This window comes from Manihot esculenta, chromosome 15 (genome assembly GCF_001659605.2).
Source record: "Manihot esculenta cultivar AM560-2 chromosome 15, M.esculenta_v8, whole genome shotgun sequence".
Lineage (NCBI taxonomy): Eukaryota > Viridiplantae > Streptophyta > Magnoliopsida > Malpighiales > Euphorbiaceae > Manihot > Manihot esculenta.
In genome coordinates this window covers 6,585,259-6,604,440 of record NC_035175.2, presented here as the reverse complement: position 1 = coordinate 6,604,440, position 19,182 = coordinate 6,585,259, and the positions used below count along the sequence as shown (strand labels likewise).

Sequence of the window (19,182 nt, the reverse complement as noted above, 5' to 3'; positions counted from 1 at the left end):
TTTCATGTTTGTACATGAATTATAATATCCCTCTGTGGTTATATTTGCTTTAAACTTGCAACAGTTCTGCTTTTAAGTGGGTCAGCATGCAACAGATCGAGTTGTCATGCATAAGGGAAAGAAAAATGAAATTGGCTATGGAGTCCAACAGTTGACGATGGACTTATATGGGTGACCACAGCAAAATGATGAATTTCAAATTAACACTCTTTTGATGATAGACTAATTTGCTTCAGTGCAAACCTTGCAAGTATTAGGCAGACCCTTTTCAAGCTTGATTATTTTGCTTTTCCTGCAACAGATTTGTTCGATTGATTTTGTTTCTTGTATTCTTGATCGTTGCTTCCTTTTATGCTTAATGGGGTTTTTTTTTATCATGATAGAATTTTTCTCGCAGTGTTGCTTGCACAGCACCGGGACCGGATATTTAATCAACATCTTTTATTATGTTGAGGCGTTCAGCTGTCATAAAATATAGACTGATACAACTCTTGCAATTGGATAGCTGACAATATCAAATTCTTCCTGTTCTAATTTACTATTGGGTGTTAGCTAACCTACGCTAAACAGATGCCAAAGCCTCTGATAACTATGAAGTATGAACCTATCTCTTTAATTCACATCAAAATTACTACAACTTTAATGCGGAACATTCTCGCCATGCCCACAAATCAGATTCATTGCAAAACTGGCAAATCAAATTCCTGCCAGAAGGGTCTCCGTTCACGACTTCTGTGTATTTGCTTCAACTGAAGCATCTTTATCATCATCCGACAACAATCTAAACTTTAGAGTCTTATGAAGACGGGCAACTGGCTTCACCTGCTTACTTGGAGCTTGATTTGGATCTATTATGTATTTACCTGTGAAAAGGTTCGCTTCTGATGGTCCTGTCTCCTCATGAAGCAATGGTGGAGCTTCTGAAAAATACAAGTCCATGTCAGCATAATAATGCAACAAGTTCCTAAACAGAGCTTCACGTAAAAGCATGAAATAAAAAACTTGTGAAAATATTTTAGCCAAAAAAACAGGAGTTGGATACAATGCAGTCACATCTGTCCATATACAACAAGACAAATAATGTAGATAAAATCAATGAAGTTTAACTCCGCTCCTAAAAGTCGTATGAAATTTCTGTTCAATATCTAACTGATATGAGACTTAACAAGCTACCACCACATTCATGATGGGACAACTGGAGCATGAAGTTGTAGGACTAAACATCTGTAGGTGGTCAGACATAGAGACATTGATTCCGATACCATATTTAATAAAATGGATCGATTTTACCTCAAACTTCAAAAGATACCATGTGGAATGAGAATTGACCAAAATATATGTGGAATATTTTTGCCAAATAACCAACCAAAGTGGGATTTAACAATAACGTCAAAAACTCATAAAACGGGAAGTTAATTTTGCAACATAGTCAACCTCCAGCTAATGTTACGCAATAGAATCATTTAATTTGTGTTTTGCTCGCTATAAGAATCAATGCCAAGATCAAATATACATTTACTCAGTCCTTTTAGCTGCCAGAGCATTACAAAAGAGGTATTATGTTATGCAAGAGATCAGGTATCTCCATTTTGAATAATAGGGAATAATAGTAAATAAACTCACCTTCTTCAGTGAAAACCAAGCATGTTCCTATTGTTTCTTCATATTCTCCTATCTGTGGAAGAAAGAGGCATTAACCAAGAAAATTTAAAATCACATACCATACACACAAATCAAACCACCAAAATTCGAAAAATCCCATGAAAAATTGCAGATATTAAAACTCAAAGCGAATATCAACATCTGGGAACCCAATCAACTCACCAGCTTCAATTTGTCATCTATGATCAATATTGGATTCAACGTATCAAGACCCTATAATCCAAAAATAAATAAAAACAAAAAGCAAAAGAAAAGAAAATGGACACTCATGAGAAAAAAATAATTAAAAAAAAGGGTCTCCTGAAAGAACTTGCATCTTGCATAGCATTTTTAAACAACTAAAATTGTAGTGGAAATTTCCGAAAGATCAAATATTAAGCAAGAAAATAAAGGGAAGCATTATAGAGATTCAACCATACAAATAGAACATATGGTGCATCTGGCGGAATGTCAACTTGCCCAGAAACAGCATCAAGATCAAGTAGTACATATTCTTCTTCTTCTTCTGCATGAACATTGTGCATCAAGTCCGCCTCCATTACCTGTAAGTACAAATGAACTGGTAATTTCTGACGACCAAAATTAGAGGCAAATAAGTAATACTCCAATGAGGTAAACTAACACTATAAGGGATGTGGATCAGAACATATTACATTTCTGAATTTATGTCACATTTTAAAGAAAAATATGGAGAAAAAGTAAATACTTATTTATTTATTTTTAACAATTTTACAGTGAGGTGTATGAACCGTATCTTATTGAAAATGGGTTTAAAAGATTAAACTTTAAAGAAAATGCCAATAGATTAAAACTTAAAGAAAATACATTTTGAATACTTGCAAAACTGGTTTATTATTTATTTAAGAAGCTGAATTCTGAATTAATTTAAAAAGACAACAATTTTTGTATGTTTAATCCAGCCAACATTCATATAAGATATTTTATAAGTAAAATGTAATCCTAAGGCATGAATTTACTAGATTTGATAAACAAAATGTATATTTGATTAAGTGCATTAATATAAATTTAAGTATTCATTTATTCATCATTGGGCCCCCAACTAAAAACAAACATGTTAATTTATTTCCTAAATGGTTCAGCTTGTAAGTAGAGCCCCTCACTCAACAAGAAAAGGTTTCATCATCAACTAAATTAACAATTATCCTAAACTCATATTAGTTCACTTTTCATTATTTGAAAATACATGTGTGCATTTCATTATTTACTAGCAGGCTAAAAATAAATAAACAAGTAAGGTAAGTAACTATTAGTACAATTAAATTATTATAGGTTCTAATTCTCAAACATCACAGTTAGGCCCTTAATTGTAAGGCAGATAATAATTGTTGCCTAAAGAGTTTTGATTCACTAGGAGGGCTCCCTAAATAAACCGAAATCCTATCATCAGCTAAATTAACAGATGATTTCAACCCATATTAATTTAATTATTTGAAGGTTGATTTTAAAAGAAAAAAACTTATTTGATTATATACAAATTCATTATTTACTAAAAAAATCGAAATCATAAGCAAGTAAGAAAAAATTACACAAATAGAAAGGGAAATTAAATTATTAGTGATTCTAATTTAATACCTCCCAATTAGGCCCCCTAATTGAAAGATACACTTTAATTGTAACCTAGAAGATGCAGCTCATCAGTAGGGCCCCCTACTTGATGAACCAAAATCTTATTATCAGTTCAATTAATAACCAACCATAACTCATATTAATTTAATTTTATTATTCATTTAAAAAAAAACTCGGATTACTTATAAATCCGTGGAATTCGGCAAAGTCTCCCCTACACTTGAGGGTTTCCCATTTTCAACAGAACGCAACCTGAATAAAAACAAATGTCATCCTGGCCTATATAAACTTTATAAGCATTCTCTTCCCCATATTTAGAGAAAAACTTTAAATTTAAAAAATAAATAAATAATGAGAGATAATAACAATAAGTAATCCAAAAGGGCCCCTCTCAGAATTACTTATTATTAAACACTGTAAATTGAACTTTAAAAAAACAAGTATAGTTCAAGAGGCCCCTCAATGAACTCTCTATTCTTTTGAAATGACATAGGAGCATTGCATAAGCCAAAGTTAAATCATGACATATCAGCGAACCAATGAATTGAAAATTTACAGTAAAACTATGGCATTAAGACATCTTGTATAATAGCAGAAACACCCTAAATTTATTTAAACTGTGAAACCAACATCATCATGAGAAACATAATCTGTAGAAAGCAGTTCAACTCGCTGCCTACTCCCTAAAACTGTCTGTAACCAAATTAGTCTTTAATCCAAAGGTTCTGAAATTATTGTATGAAGGAAAAATGCAAATTAAAAGGCAAGGACTCTCCATTTTGTATCAACCATCCATAATATTGAAGAAGGGTAAGCTTGGCTATTTAAAGATGTTAATAACATTACTATGTAGCTCAACTGTACCCATCCTATGACAAACAGCTTGATTAAACAAAAAGGAAACATATGCATAATCAGAGAATAGATTCAGCTATTTCAAGGCCTTTTAGCAATGTTGCATTGGACACATCTATATCAAATATTAACAGCATAGCTCCCACAAATCCATGGATTGAGCTCAAAAAAATGCATTATGACCACAAAAACAAACATGTCAAAAAGAAACAGATTCAAACTCACATAAACATAGTCACAATAAAAACAGAGTTTGAACTATACCCACACCGAACCAGTAGGTTGAACAGAGTTTCCCAACCCAGAGAAGATACGGCAAACCCTTGAGAGTCCAATTACAACAATCATCAGTTTTTCAAAAGGGTAGAGAGTCCGAAAGGTAAACGCTTGAGACTAAAACCCTCAAATAAAACCATCAGCTTTAAATCGTTCTCTTCCAAAAAAAAATCTCTGGGTCTAATTGCTAAATATTAATTAGCCAAAACCACTGGCATACCTAAATTTATTTCATCATTGTTTCATGAGATACTGCAGCAACAAAAAAAAAAGAAAAAAAAAAAACTCAATTGAAGAGCAAATATTAAGGTACAGATTCAAGCATGCAATCTTCAACAACAAATTAAAAAGTGATTGAAAAATGTTCCATGTACCTCTTCCTCCTCCTCCTTCCTTTAGCTGTCCGCTGGGCGCTGGATCATATTTGAATAGATTTCCAGAGTTTTTCAGAAATTTTTCTGTACAAATAGCGGAACTGGGCAAAAACAAAAAGCTGACACAAACACGCCCGCAGTCTCCTGGACTAAAAAATTTCCCATTAGGGTTACAAAGCCAATTAAATATTTCCACCTGCCGAGCAAAAGACATCCACGTGTCAACAGGAAGAGAAGGACAGCAAATTGAGTCCATAGAAGAGAAGAGGGTGAGAGACACATGCTTCTTCTCCTTGTTTCTAATTCAAATCCGCGCCCTAATTCCTTCAAATTACAACATCTCTGTAGAGAGAGAAGGAAAACCCATAGAATCTGGAATCACGCTCACGCATTCACAAAGTCTAGAGAGAGAAAGCAACGACAGCTATGGGAATGTGGCCTACTTCTATGTCAACGCGTAGAATCTAAACCACTGTATTCCTTTTTCTATTGTTGCCTTCTCTTTTTGGTTTCCCTAATTCTCTTTTCATTTCCCCTTTTTTATTTCCTCTCGTTTACTGTCTTCTTGAGCTCAATTTGCTACATTTCGGTTTTAAAAGGCGAGATCGGCACCGAAAAGCTCCATTTGTATTGCTTTTGCTGGTAACTTACCACTAATTGTCTGCTTTATTATAAGAACTCATTAATTATTTGTATAATATACCCCTCAGTTCGTTCTCTTTTGAATTCGTTTTATCAAACTTAGGTGTAATCGTTTGTTCTTGCTGTGCTAAATTGATTTTGTCTGATTGAATTGTATTTCATTTGCAGGTCCGGCCTTACGTTTTCACAAAATTTACGATAAATCTCTTTGGGTGTTTGTGTGAATTGTCCCTTCTGATGTTTTATTTTCTATCATTGAACCAAAAACCCGTGAACTTTTCATCTGGGCCCCCTTTCTTGTACACTTTTTCATCGATTTTCCTTCCCTCTGATGTTGTTTTCTTTATATGTGGCTTCGAATACTTTAGGTTTCGCCTGAAAATTTGACGCCTTTGCTTTAGTTTTCCCGTCACTGGAGCTTACTTTAGTGAGTAATCCTTGAATATAGGATAAAAAGGTTTGTGGGTTTTAACTGCGGAAGCGGAAACTGAAGGATTGACAAAAATGGCAGATAGGTATAGGCGGGTCTCAATTGAGGAACTGCCATCACATTTGATTTTGGAGATACTGATAGCAGGCAAGCTTAGTGCCGTTGATCTTGTTTGTTTAGAGTTAACTTCTAAGACAGTTGGAGGGAGCCATGGTTTGTACCCTCACAAGTTCAAGTCAATGGTAGATTTTGCAGCATTTCAGCTGTGTGTCTCACATGCATTTATAATGGGATGGCACGGAATGCCCAGAAAGAATTGTTTGATCGGTGTGGAGGCAATTGGAAGCGAGCCTGGAGGTTCTTGCAGGCTGTGGAGGAATCATCTGGCATGGTCGAGACTTCAGCTGGCAATGTACTGTTTCTTTGATATATTTGCTTTTATGCTTACATTTTTAAGAAATGAATCAACTATAAATGTACATATTAAAAGTAGGCGGATGTTTAATATATGAAATATTGATACTTTAATATTAGTATTTGCTTATTATTCAAATTTTTGGGTTATAATGTAACCTCATTCAATGGTAAAGTGGCTGATTTGTTTTGTGTGGTTTCTTTTCTGTTTTTCCTTACCTTTAACAATTTATTTCAGCAAATGATTATGAGCATTTTATATTTACAATTCTTATTACAAAATAAAAAAAGGAAATATGAATTTTAGAAAATTTAGAATTCTTATGATTAACATGTTTTTCCATTGCTCCCAGTGGTGTGAAAGAAATCCTTTTGTTAGAGATAAAAAGCTATTCTTGGAAGCTTTAGCATTTCTTTGCCCGCCCACCACCCCAACCAACAAATCCTTTCTTTAGCATTGCTTTTAGCTTTAGCATTACTTAGAATGATGACCTTTTCGTTCTTGCAGTGGTACTTTCATTTTTTGCCAATTGCTTCCCCTTTCTCTTAGAGGATGCTTCTGGAAGAGTTATTGACACTTTATCATTTTCCCCTCCATTTTGGTTAGCAGATGCAGATTACAACTGGAAGGTATCACACGTTGCTGATCAGCAATTCATCTGTGTATTCTTGTGGTTTTGGTTTGTGTGGTGTTCTTGGGCATGGTCCTGAAACCACACAATGTGTAGCATTCACCAGGATTAGTTTCCCATCTTTGGCTCATGTGGTTCAAGTCTCAGCCTCCCACAATCATGCTGCATTTATTTTGGAGTCTGGAAAGGTTTGTAACTGTTCATATTTCACTAGTAATATGCTCTACTCTGAGCTAATTAGTGATTGGTACTAATTTTGGTCTTAGAGAAAAGGTAAAGTAATATTTATATGTTGTTGTTTGATGTGAATGATGGTTGATTCTGGATGCCAACGAACCAAGCCAGTAGTGAGACAATAAGACATTTTTTAACTTCTAAACACCTGCTCCCCTGAAAAGAAAAGAAAATAAAGATAAGAATGATAGAGAAACAGAAAAGAAGAAAGAAGAAAAGCCGCAAAAGGGAATGGTAAACAACAAGGGATTGCCAACCTAGTCTAGGGTGTTGCATGTATCAATGAAGTAACTGGACTCCTACTTAAGTTTTAGAGAAAGGTTCTGTGTCATTAAAGTTTATGAGCAAACTATGTTGATGGCATAGAAAATATCAAACCAGTTTATGGGTTTTTTTAATTATTTTTTCAGACTTAGAACTCATTGGCTTGGCCTCCACCATCCAGAAAAAGACATCATTGGTGGCACTAGAATGAATCTTTTGTTCTGTATTTGTTGTTATTATTACTGAAGCAGAGCTCAAGCTCTTGTAATATGAATGAACTGAACTTTAATTACTAAGCTTTGGGCTCATCATAGCTCAGTTGTGCCCCTAGCATGACATAGCATCCTATAGCATTGGTTTTAGATTCAGTGGTCAATATTTACCATTCCAAAAAGTGAGGCAAATGTAGAAATTTGTGTTCTTTTGCAAGATGTTTTAATGGCATGATGTTTTTATGAGAGATTGATCTAGTGGCATGTTATATGTCGCAAACATCCTAGTAATCTATGCTACCGGCAGTGGCAGATCCAGAAAATTGTTTGGGTTTCAACATATTAAAACTAAATAATAAAATATTATTAAAAAATGTCATAAACATAACATTCATATTTTACAATTCAATTCAAAAAGGTCTACTATCCTAAAAACTACATAAAAAAAGCATACATTATTAATTTAGTAAATGCATTTCTCTACACATAAATTAAGTCATTCATCAAGAAATATTGAAACTTAAATAAGTCGAAAAATAATATTTATCTTTATTGAATTTTAAATTTTATAAACAAGTTTGTATATATAAACATGTTTTAGTAAAAGGATCATTTTGGTGAGCTTGCAGCATGTATCTTTATGCTTATTGATGTTGTCTGTCATATTGTATTTATTAGTTATTTATTCCATTAATGATGCTGATATTGCACTCAGTAACCTCAGGAGAGATGCATGCAGTATAGAATGGCACTTGAAAGACATGGTTTCTGAATTTTTTGAGTTTGGTTTTGGGAAGTACTGTCTTATTAACCTTGTATTGTCAATTATTGATTTAGGTTTTCACATGTGGAGATAATTCATCATTTTGCTGTGGTCACCCAGATACAAGCCGCCCCATATTTAGGCCTAGGCTTATTGAGGCATTGAAGGGCGTTCCTTGCAAGCAGGTGTAGTGTTTGTGTGGATATTCTAATTACCATTTTAGAATAAATTGTTTAATTGTTGCATTATATATATGCTATATTTAGTGGTTCTGGAATATCTATAGTTCATGAAAATGGATATAGTTGCTTTTCAGTGTTTGGTTCTCGGTTTAAAGATCATTTATAACCACCTTAATACTTATTAGGGGCAAAATACCTTCATTTTCCTCTCTCTCTCTCTCTCTCTCTCTCTCTGTGTGTGTGTGTGTGTGTGTGTGTGTCTCCCTTATTCTTTTTCTTATCCAAAACCTTATTGTTTGTGAAGTATCAAGGATTTTGTAGACATGGTTTTTGAGCTTGTTGGATGAGATATTAGACTCGGTATCAAATAGTCATTTGCATATTTACTTCTTAAGGGCCACTGCTTATTTGATGGTAAACGTCTTTGGATTTCAATAACGGGTGCAAGTTTTAGTTCTGAGGTTGGCCAGATAATGTGGGTGAATTCTTAAGGCATTTTACGGTGGATAGCATTTCCAGTAACATGTCTTGGTCATTTCTGATAAGTTGACCCAAAGAAGGAGCTGAAGCTCTTGTATGTAACTAATTAGTGGCTGTTATCCTTTCTCCTATCATGACTCATGAGGCAATATATTTCATCTGACTGAATATATTTCAACTGCAGTGCTTGACAGAATATACTTATTATTACCATCTGTCACAATTAAAACCATTTTTTTTTTAATTCTAAAACAGCCAAGACTTGTTTCAGGTTGCTGCGGGACTTAACTTTACTGTATTTCTCTCAAGACAAGGTCATGTCTATAGCTGTGGGACCAACATACATGGGCAGCTTGGTCATGGTGACATGGTGGATAGACCAACACCCAAAATCATTGAACTGCTTGAAGGAGTTGGCTCTGTTGTTCAGATAGCAGCTGGTCCCAGTTATGTCTTGGCTGTAACTGATAATGGGGCTGTTTACTCCTTTGGTTATGGTTCTAATTTTTGTCTTGGTCATGGAGAACAGCATAATGAGTTCTTGCCTTGTGCAATCCAAACCTTTAGAAGAAAGGGCATTCACATTGTTCGTGTGTCTGCTGGAGATGAACATGCTGTGGCACTTGATTCCAGTGGATTTGTTAGTTTCTTAATTAAAAGAAATCTGTTTTTATATATGGTGCTTTGTTTCCCAACTCTAAACTCTAGCAAAAGCCATAATTTCATATTATGGTGGTTGTAGGTATATACATGGGGAAAAGGTTATTGTGGTGCATTGGGCCATGGAGGTGAGATTGATAAGACTCTTCCAGAACTCTTGAACAGCCTTAAGAGCCACATTGCTGTGCAGGTTTGCTCAATCTCAGATTGCTGTCAGTTTCATTAAGAACGCATACATAACATAAATATGTTATAGTCCACATATTGACATTGTTCATCTAAAGGGGCAGGAATTTTATTAGGATGTCTCAAACATATGAGATTTGTGTACCAGAAGCTGTTGAATTTGCATAGCTATCTTGTTCCTTCAAAATATGGGTATTTGATATCACTCGTGAATTGAGTAATCTCCTCCTCACTGGAAATGGTTCCAGAGCATTGGTAAAATGCCCTTCAGTTTTTTTTTTTCTGGTGATTTCTTTCCTAGTCCACTGGTATCTGTATGCAGAGTCCCACCTGACATGTTAAAATTGAATAAAACCAAATAATTGATGACCCTCTAATCTGAAATAACTCATGGAAGGCCCTTCTGAAACTCAACTATCAAAAGAAGACTCCAGGGTTTCTTCTTTTGAAACATTCTCATTGACCTTTCAGGCCAAGGACATGACCTAACAGTTTGAACTAAGCTTGCTGACTCCTCAGTGAATTCAGAGGTGGGTTTCAGGTGGGATTACTAGTGTTATTGAACTGATACAAGTCAATTCAACCTTGACAGCCAGATTGCCTTACTTTATTTCCCTTTTTCTAGGGATTGATTTTTTACTTCCAAGAATGTTAATATTGCTTCAAAACAATCAAATTTTGCACATGGGGCCTGTATACCTGATAAGCATCTAACTATAAATGAAAAAGGCGGTTGCAAGCTTCTTTGTAATGGATGATGGAGATCCCATCTTCTTATCATTTATCATCAGGGGAGGAAGAATTCTCTCTTGATGTCATCTTCTTTGTAACTATAAATGGGTCGTTTAACTTCTCTCAACAATGAAGAATATGTTAAAAAAGGGGTTTGTGGCATGCTCAATGCAAAATTATGATGGTTATTTGGTATGAAAGTAAAAATACTAGAGCTTGATTTATTAACAATTTCACCTTCTTTTGCTTTTTGTTGTACTCAAGTAAGTAGATAACCCATATTCAGTTTATGAGGTTTGAAGTTGTTTATCTACAGCTCCTGTTTCTCTAAGACTGACAACTTTCTAATGAGCTATTTTATTTGAGTAAATGTGAGAACATTACCTTTGTTGTGTGAATTTGTCATAAAATGCGGCTTTGATGAGCAGAATATTAAATGGATTTAGTTAAAAAAATGCACTTACGCATTCCTTAATGCTTATTCTCATCTCTCATTGTAAATCATGGGAGACCCCATCAATGATCTTGCTTGTTATTTTTAGGTTTGTGCAAGAAAAAGGAAAACGTTTGTTCTGGTTGATAGTGGTCATGTTTATGGATTTGGTTGGATGGGATATGGTAGCCTTGGTTTTCCTGATAGGGGTGTATCTGGTAGAGTGAGGAGACCTCGAATACTTGATAGCTTAAGAGCATATCGTGTTTCTCAGATCAGCACGGGTCTGTATCACACTGTTGCAGTCACTAGCCAGGGGCGGATATTTGGGTTTGGAGATAATGAAACAGCACAACTTGGGCATGACACGTTAAGAGGATGTCTTGAACCAACTGAAATTTTTGTTCCTGAATTGGCGGAGGATACAGGTCTTGCTTCTAAAAGTGAATGACTTTCAGTAGCTGTTATTTGCTTTCTCTATGTAAAATTGAATACCATAGATTTTTTTTTCCTTGTCCAAGAATTAATATAACATTGAGTACAGGATAAGTAGATAGTTTATCTTAGAAGACTAATAATTCCTACTCTGATTATGTTGCTAAGATACTTATGGCTGAAGTTTCTGTTTTCTTCCTTCAGCTTCTTATTGTGTCAATATATATTTACTGCCTTTTGTTAATGTTCCACATTCACTTCCCTGATTTGCTTTAAATACGTTAGTTAAAATACAATGAAATTTTTTTAATTTAATATAATGTGTTTTGAGTAATAAAAATGCAAAAACAATTTTTTTTTTTCAAATTCCTTCTAAGATCTAAAATGTTGTTTTAATAAAAACAAAAAAAAACTCTCAACCTCAGCTTAAAAGTAATAAAACAGCAGAGCTGCTTGCATATTATATCATACTGAAGTTAATCTGAAAATGAGCATGTATACGTGGTGTATTAAATAATGTGGGGAGGCAGGGTGCTTTTCCAGTGGAAGATATTGGTGCAAGGAAAATAATCAGCAGGGTCAGAAAATTCTGACAATGGAAATATCCTGTCAGGGTCTGAATCTGTGCAGGAAGAACAGAACAATGAAAGAGTGGATTCAATAATCAGCTGATGCCACACAGCTTCCTCTAGGACCACACTTCCCTTGCCTTGCCATCCCTAGTCCCTGTCTACAACGTGGGATTGGGATTCTACTTGAAGACCCATTTTACATTTAGATGATGATTTTAAACATTAATATCTAGTCGGTCCAATCCTGCTTGGAAAAAGGAAACTGTCCTTTTCATCTAGAAATTACATGTTCTGTATATTTTTATAAAATCTCACTTCAACAAACAACATTTATATTTATGTACATTACCTATTCATATCTCTCTTGCTTCAAGAAAGAAAACGTAGAGATAATGTTCTTTCTATTTCATAAGGTTGCCGATTGGACCCATGTTTTAAAATTAAAATATTTTGCTAAATAGTATAAATGTTCAAATTTCGAATTTAAAATAAAAATATTTTTGTTATATTAAATATAATTTCAAATAACATTGTTAACATCGGATGCAACAATAAAATGTGTAATGTGTCTGAAATAATTGACAACCAAATTCATGAACAACAGAAAAATTTAGTGTACACTTATTTGTGAAAAATAGTTTTATATCTAATATTTTTATTTTTAATAAAATCCTAAATTTTCAGTATAAAATTAGACAAGCATTGAAAAAGCATTCATCCTTTTTAATTAATATTTTAGTCAATTTTATAAATAACTCACTGCCACATATATTTTTTTTAAAAATTACATTTTTAAAAGTTATTTCATATTGTATTATTAATACATATGTCATTCTGAAAGCGTTAATAATTATATAGCACAACCATAGAGAGTTTCTCTATATGCGTCTCTTCTTTCTCTCTTCATATAAAGAAAGCGTTTTTTTCTCTAGATCCAATCCCTTTTTTCTGGGTTTTGCTAATGCTTTCTACCTCTTTAGGAGGTTTTCCTCTACTTCTCTTAATGGTAGGGAGCCCTCCTCTCTGTCCAGCTGTGGGGCTAATTCCCTCCCTACAGTCGGCGGGGTGTAAATAGGTCCTTTTGTAGATTGTCAGCCGTATTTTCTATTGAGAAGCTTGATTGGAGCTGCCTTCTTTCTTGCTTTCTGTTTCATTATGTTGTTCTTTATTTTTTGCACGTTTCGAATGCTTCTCAGCCCTTATACTTTGGTAGTTTCTGTTCGAGTGGCTTAGAGAGTTGCCTCGAAAGGCACAATCCTTGTGCCATAAGAGCACATCATTGCCATCTCAGTTGGCCTTTCTCGAGCTACATGAAGTCTCCCTTGACCGAGGATAGGCAGTTGCATCGAGCTGCATGTATATATCCATTGTTCTAGTGGCGACTCCTCTCCTTGTGAGGATATATCTAGGTTGCATGTTGTGTTTAGGTCTAGATTTTGGATTTCCTTCATCTGAGAGTTTGCAAATAGCTTGAATTTTTTTCTGGTGTGTTCCTCTTGGTCTTCATCGAGTGCTTGGATGGCCAGTTTTTTCTAGCTATGATCGCTGGAAGCCCACCTCTGTCTTTTTGGCCTTCTCTTCAGGCCGTCAGAGCTCACAAAGGAGAAGCCGCACATTCATGCGGCAGTCCAGATCTTTAGTCAGGTTAAGCATTAAATCGGATTATGGGGTTTAAGATTGGGCTTTTCTCTGTTGTCTATTTATTCTCTTGACATTAGTGATTTGGTTTTATGTGAACTGTAGGCGATGGCCTTGTGCTCATCTCTTCCTATCAATGATGTTTATCTTTGATTTAAAAAAAAAAAAAGTCTACGTGCCCTTAAATTGTTAAGTAAACTCGCATATCAGACACAGTGGGCACATGTGAGAAAGGTTCAGATCTGATTTTGTCAGCCTTTTGCTCTTTGCGTAAAAAAAAAAATCGATGAGCCTAACCAACCAACAACAACTACAGAGATGACCCAACCTAAACAAAACCATGACCGACAAAAAGCCTTAATAATACAAATCTAAAACCGGCAGAGAACACACATTACACGAACATCATCTGCCAATGTCTGCTTTCCTGCGTTCCCTTTACTTCACATAATTTAAACAACAAAGAAGAAAAGGTAAAAATAAAAAGAACATATATAAACTAAAGAAGAGAGGTTCCACATTCACATCACAGACACAGTCCTCTTCACTTATTGTCTTAAATTAGGCTCTCACTACATTATCATCTAAGCCTTAGCAGGTGATTTAGAACCAAAACAACAAAACTTCACTTGTAATTAGAAGAAAATGTTTTCCTTCAGGCCATCGGATGAGGCTCTAAATGTTCCCTGAAAACCTTCAGCATATTACAAAATGTAACAATGCCAACCAAGCTACAATCTTCTTCTATAACCCACACATAATTCACTCTGTGTGCAATTGCCTGAATCATCACAGCCACCAGCGAGCTTTTGGGATGGCAAACTATTGCCTCTGCTCTTCTCACCATCCTTGCTGAGTAACTCATTGACCTACTGTATTTCCCTGACCTGTGCATTGTTCTTCCAGACTCCTCGTCTGATGATGAAGAAGAAGAAACTGGGTCCAGTGATGTGGTTGAGTTTGTGAAATTTTGTAGCATAACCTCCAGGTCTCTCTGCTTCAGCCTTCCCATCACTACCCTGACGAGGTCCTCTGGGGGGCCTCCACAATCAATGTAGGCCATTAGATCCCCACAAGACAGAGTCGTGATGGCTGCTGCCACGGTCTCATCGCAACAGGCTAGTGTGAGTGGTGACAGCTCTCCTATCAAGATACCCTCGTCGCCGTCAACCACTGCGACTGAAGTCTGGTCCGCCAAACTGCTAGAAATGGCTGCAACTGCAGAAGCAGCGGGGGAGTGGTAGTCTACGGTAATGATGTCAGTGCTGATAATACCAAGACTGTCAATGGAGAGAGCTGGGATAGGAGAGAAAAGGCCGATGGAGCTGAGGAGGAATCTGATTATATCTTCTTGAGTTAGCCAGCAGAATTCGCGGCCGCCGGCGTGGATGGTTGTGGGGGTGTTGGTTGTTGCCAGTAGTTTCTGCTGCTGTTTTCTCCTTGAACTTGAAGAACTGTGCCTAGGCCTTATGGGTACTACCAGGTTTTGAGCTCCTTGCAAAATCAGATCAATTGCTTCTAATAAGCTGAAAGTTAAAAACAGAGTTACTGATCGTTAACAGAATTTCAAGAAACAGAGCAGAACATTAAATCCTGACAGTAACTAAAATATTATTTTTCAAATCAAATATAGTACATGAAACTTGGAGGGAATTTACAGATCTTGTGCAATAAAATCGACATTAAAATTGATGGTTAGAAGAATAAATAGGCGTTGATGAAGAAAGAAATTAACAACTAAACAAATTTTCAAGAAAAAGGACTGTGATGGAAGTTTTTACCATTTTTTGCTTATTCTTTCAACAAGCATAAAACAGATCAAGAACCCTTGGGAATTAAACTGAAATATCAAGGATAATAACCCAGATAAGAATCGACAAGCTCTGAAACTAAAAGATAGCAAAAATCCAAAAATACAAATTTCAATACCTCGAAGATGGTTCCACATGCATGACAAGGCCAGGAATCTTAGGCAACAGAACAGAAAGAGGAGCTTTCAAGGCAGAGGAAGACGATAGCAAGTGATCATCCTGGCAAAGATAGCATAAGATATCCACAATGCTCACCTTCCCAACACATTTACAGTCATCTTCATCAACATCCCCTTGAAAGCCAGCAACTTTTTTAGGCGTGTGGTCACAACTCCAGACGCTTAAGAAGTTATCATCAGAGTTCTTTAGAGCTGAGAGAGCATCTGCAACAGTGGCAGTGAGGGGGAGAGACCTCAGTGCAGGCTTGCCTAGACAGAGGTCGGATATCTCGCGTGCAAGCAAGCTCACTGCCATGCAAGAATTAGCAAGTAATTGCAGAAGAGAGTGAAGCAAAAGGTGGTAATAGTGGTGGTCGAGGAGGAGCTGGTGGTGGTTTTGTGTAGGCTATGAATGATAGCGCAGGGAGGGATATATATAAGGAAGGAGGCGATGGAGTCACAGACTTTGCTTTTGGACCGTAGATGTACGGTGTAAGGAAGAGTGGGGCTATTGGTTTTTGCAAGGTTACTTATTGTACAAATTTAGGATTTTTTTGTAATTTAAAATATAGTACGTTCAACGAAAACATAATATTTAGTTACGACACTTTGACGAAAAATAATTAGTTTTTAAAATTTCGTCTTATTAATAAAAAATTTTTAATTCATTATTAAATTATAATAATTTAATTTATCTAATTTAATAATTTATAATAATTTAATCCTTTAGCTTTAATGTTTTAAAATTCAATAAAAAAATAATTTTAAAATATATTTTAATAGATTTAATTTAATTTTTCTTCTCTCTATTTTTTTTATTTTTTATTTTTATTTTTTAATAATATGTAATTATCGTTCGTGTCTATACCTTTTGCCATAATAATGTTTGACAGTATATACGAACATACTACACTCTTTTCTATTATCAAACGGTCATTTAATTACATCCAACGATATATAGACACGATTCCGAATGTTACAGGATCTATTGCCCCATGAATTCAGCAGGTTTATCGAGTTGGACCTCCCATATATAAGCTTGAGCCCACTTTGGTCCGTCAAAGCAAGTCCTGAACTTATATATGAAATAGACCTATATATTGGGTCTTAATAGAGTTAAAACTTACCCTTTTCAATATGGGCTTAGCCAAAGACAGGGTATTCAGGGTCCAGTTATCATCAAGTGTCTTTTACCAGCTCATTAATTATTCCATGATTGATGAGGAGATAAATTATGAAGCTCTAATTATTATTGTGCAACTCTAGGAGAGTTCTTATCAAAATGTCTCCTCTTCGCCTTTACCCATTTCAAACTCACACTTTTGATTTCACTTGTTGCTCTGCCTCTTGCACTACTTCTATTATCTTCCCATTTCTCTTCTCTATGATTCCTACTTTTCTGATTCGAGGTACATCCTAATCTTCTTATGGCTTCTGCTACGATTCTCGATGTAGTGGTCTGGTGTCCTCTATTACCTCTTCCTCCTTTTTTCATTCCTTGACTATTCTGACACCACCATCTATAGAATTAGGGCACCCATTCCTAATGAGAGGATTGTTCTCCTTTACCCACCACCACCAAGTCTAATAGACGCCCTGCAAGGGCGCAATCTAGTCTTTTTTGTCAAACAGCGTGATTTTGAACTGACATTCCCTTTTACCCCTTTTTTCATTGAGGTCTTTCGTCATTGGGGTGACTCCTAAGATGTTGTCCCCTAATTCCATCTTGTTCATGTGCTACTTCGAGTATGTTTGCCTGTGCTGGGGTTTTCCCCCTTCCATTGAGTTGTTTTGAATTTTTTTCCGTCTCGTTAGGTTTACCTATGGGTTCTATTACTTTGATCCCCAGACTGATTTGTCCATATTTACTAAGTATAAGGACTCGATAAAAGGTTGGGCCAAGGCTTCGTTGTTGTCGAGCTAGAAGGATCAATTGGGATGTCGACCTCTCTTGAGGGAGGTCTCTCAGAGCTGTAACGACTTTCATAGGTTAAGCCTAGTGGATCAAATCTACCTTTTCCGACCAACCTCTGTAAAGAAGAAATATGATTTTAATAAGTATGATGTCAAGAAGTGCATGTTTATGTCTAATTTACGGGACTGCCGATAAGCTAGTATTCTTTTCTGGTTTTCTTTTCTAATTTTCTTTTCTTTTTATGTTTTTCTTTTGTTGTTTCGAGCTCTAACTGAATCGGTATTTTCTTTTCAACTTCTACTATATCAATGGACACCATCAAGCTTTCCAAGAATTTTACCCTGTCCCGAGAGAGCATGAAGGCAACTTTGGCCACTTTTAAGGCTAACAAAACTGTAGCTGATGTGACTTATGAGGTCTTCCAAGCTACAGACCCTACATCAGCAACTCATCGCTCTGCCCTTGTCCTTGCGCCTTCTCTAGCTTTGGTCCCCGTGATAGGGGGTTCTCGCTCCGTAGCATCGAGGACATCGGTCCCGCTAAAGACCAGGGCCCTGCCAAGATTGCTCCTGCTCCTGCTCCTGCTCCCAATGAAACTCCTAAGGAGCCCTTTACGCTTAGCGAGTCGACTGAGAGCAGCTCGAAAGAGGGCATTAGGACCGTTCTTCTGGATGTCCCACCCATTCAAATTGTGAGAGTTGTTGTAATCGAGAGCGAGGCTGCCAAGTGGGCCCGGACTTCGGAGCCTTCGGCCAAGGGCAGGGCTGCTAAGCATACCTCAGAACTCGTAAGGGCCCTTCCCCTCCCTTTGATAAAGGAAAGAAGGCGGTACAACACCTATCATCTGCCCCGGACAGCGAGCTATTGAACACCGATGAAGTGACTGATGAGTCTATCTCGGCTTTTGTAGCTGAGATGCTGCGCAAGAGGATGTTTGAAGGGGTCTCAGATGCTTCTGATCCCTGCTTTTTTGCTCTCGTCAGCCATCTAGCCTGCTCCACTAAATAGCAGGCGGTCTTCAGTTTGTGGTCCCGGGAGGACCTTGGGGACAGTATAAGAGAGATGCTCCTCATAATGAGTTGTTTGTCCTCCTCGAGACTATTTATGTTCTTTTGGTTTTTTATAACTTTATTTTTGCTTTTACATGGTAGGCTTTGGGTGTGTTTATGAAAATTGATATCCGAGACCATTCTTTACACAGCTTAATGGATTAGTGCATCACTAAGGCACACTAGGAAGAGAATATAGTTGCCACTGGTATAGCCCACGAGCACATCATCGAGTTCCGAAATCAAATCGAGGACCTCACCAAGCAGTTGGAGGAGATAAAGGAGGAAGTCACTAGGGCTTTCCAACGGGCTTCTGCAGTGGAGTCTCAATGAGAGGACACCTTAGCACAGTTGTCCACTTTGGAGGAGGCCCGTCGCCAGCATGACATGGTCAGGACCCAGCGCGACGAGGCTTTAGCTCGTGCTACTATCCTCCAGCAGGAGCTCAATAAATACATCGAGACCTAAAGGGGATGACTTCAATAGCGGAGGAGTCCCGAATTAAATAGCAACAAGTCCGCCAAGAGGTCTCTGCCCTAGAGGAGAGATCTCCCATATGTAAGTACAAGCCCGATCCAGTCCGTCA

At 36.5% G+C, this 19,182-nt stretch overlaps 2 protein-coding genes and 1 pseudogene across 5 annotated transcripts; 1 reads left to right on the top strand and 2 right to left on the bottom strand.

The window, feature by feature from the left end:
* Positions 1-426: 426 nt before the first annotated feature.
* LOC110601152 lies at positions 427-4,899 on the bottom strand. Of its 4 annotated transcripts, XM_021738189.2 has the most exons (7): positions 4,755-4,899; positions 4,601-4,632; positions 4,369-4,426; positions 2,082-2,204; positions 1,825-1,875; positions 1,624-1,675; positions 427-920 (listed from the first exon to the last, which is right to left on the bottom strand). In XM_021738189.2, exons 4-7 carry the CDS (start codon positions 2,199-2,201, stop codon positions 724-726), a joined length of 420 nt encoding a protein of 139 aa, XP_021593881.1. In that variant the 5' UTR covers positions 2,202-2,204; positions 4,369-4,426; positions 4,601-4,632; positions 4,755-4,899; the 3' UTR covers positions 427-723. The 4 variants fall into 4 exon arrangements, with proteins under 4 accessions (XP_021593881.1, XP_021593882.1, XP_021593880.1 ...); XM_021738190.2 differs by lacking the exon at positions 4,369-4,426; XM_021738188.2 differs by lacking the exons at positions 4,369-4,426; positions 4,601-4,632 and having other exon boundaries at positions 4,755-4,897.
* A 154-nt stretch (positions 4,900-5,053) lies between these two features.
* On the top strand, positions 5,054-11,704 carry LOC110601150 (annotated as a pseudogene).
* A 2,432-nt stretch (positions 11,705-14,136) lies between these two features.
* LOC110600904 (CBS domain-containing protein CBSX5) lies at positions 14,137-16,122 on the bottom strand. The gene is made up of 2 exons (XM_021737822.2): positions 15,593-16,122; positions 14,137-15,189 (listed from the first exon to the last, which is right to left on the bottom strand). The coding sequence occupies exons 1-2, from the start codon at positions 15,946-15,948 to the stop codon at positions 14,319-14,321; spliced, it is 1,227 nt and encodes a 408-aa protein (XP_021593514.1). The 5' UTR covers positions 15,949-16,122; the 3' UTR covers positions 14,137-14,318.
* Between the last annotated feature and the right edge of the window lie 3,060 nt (positions 16,123-19,182).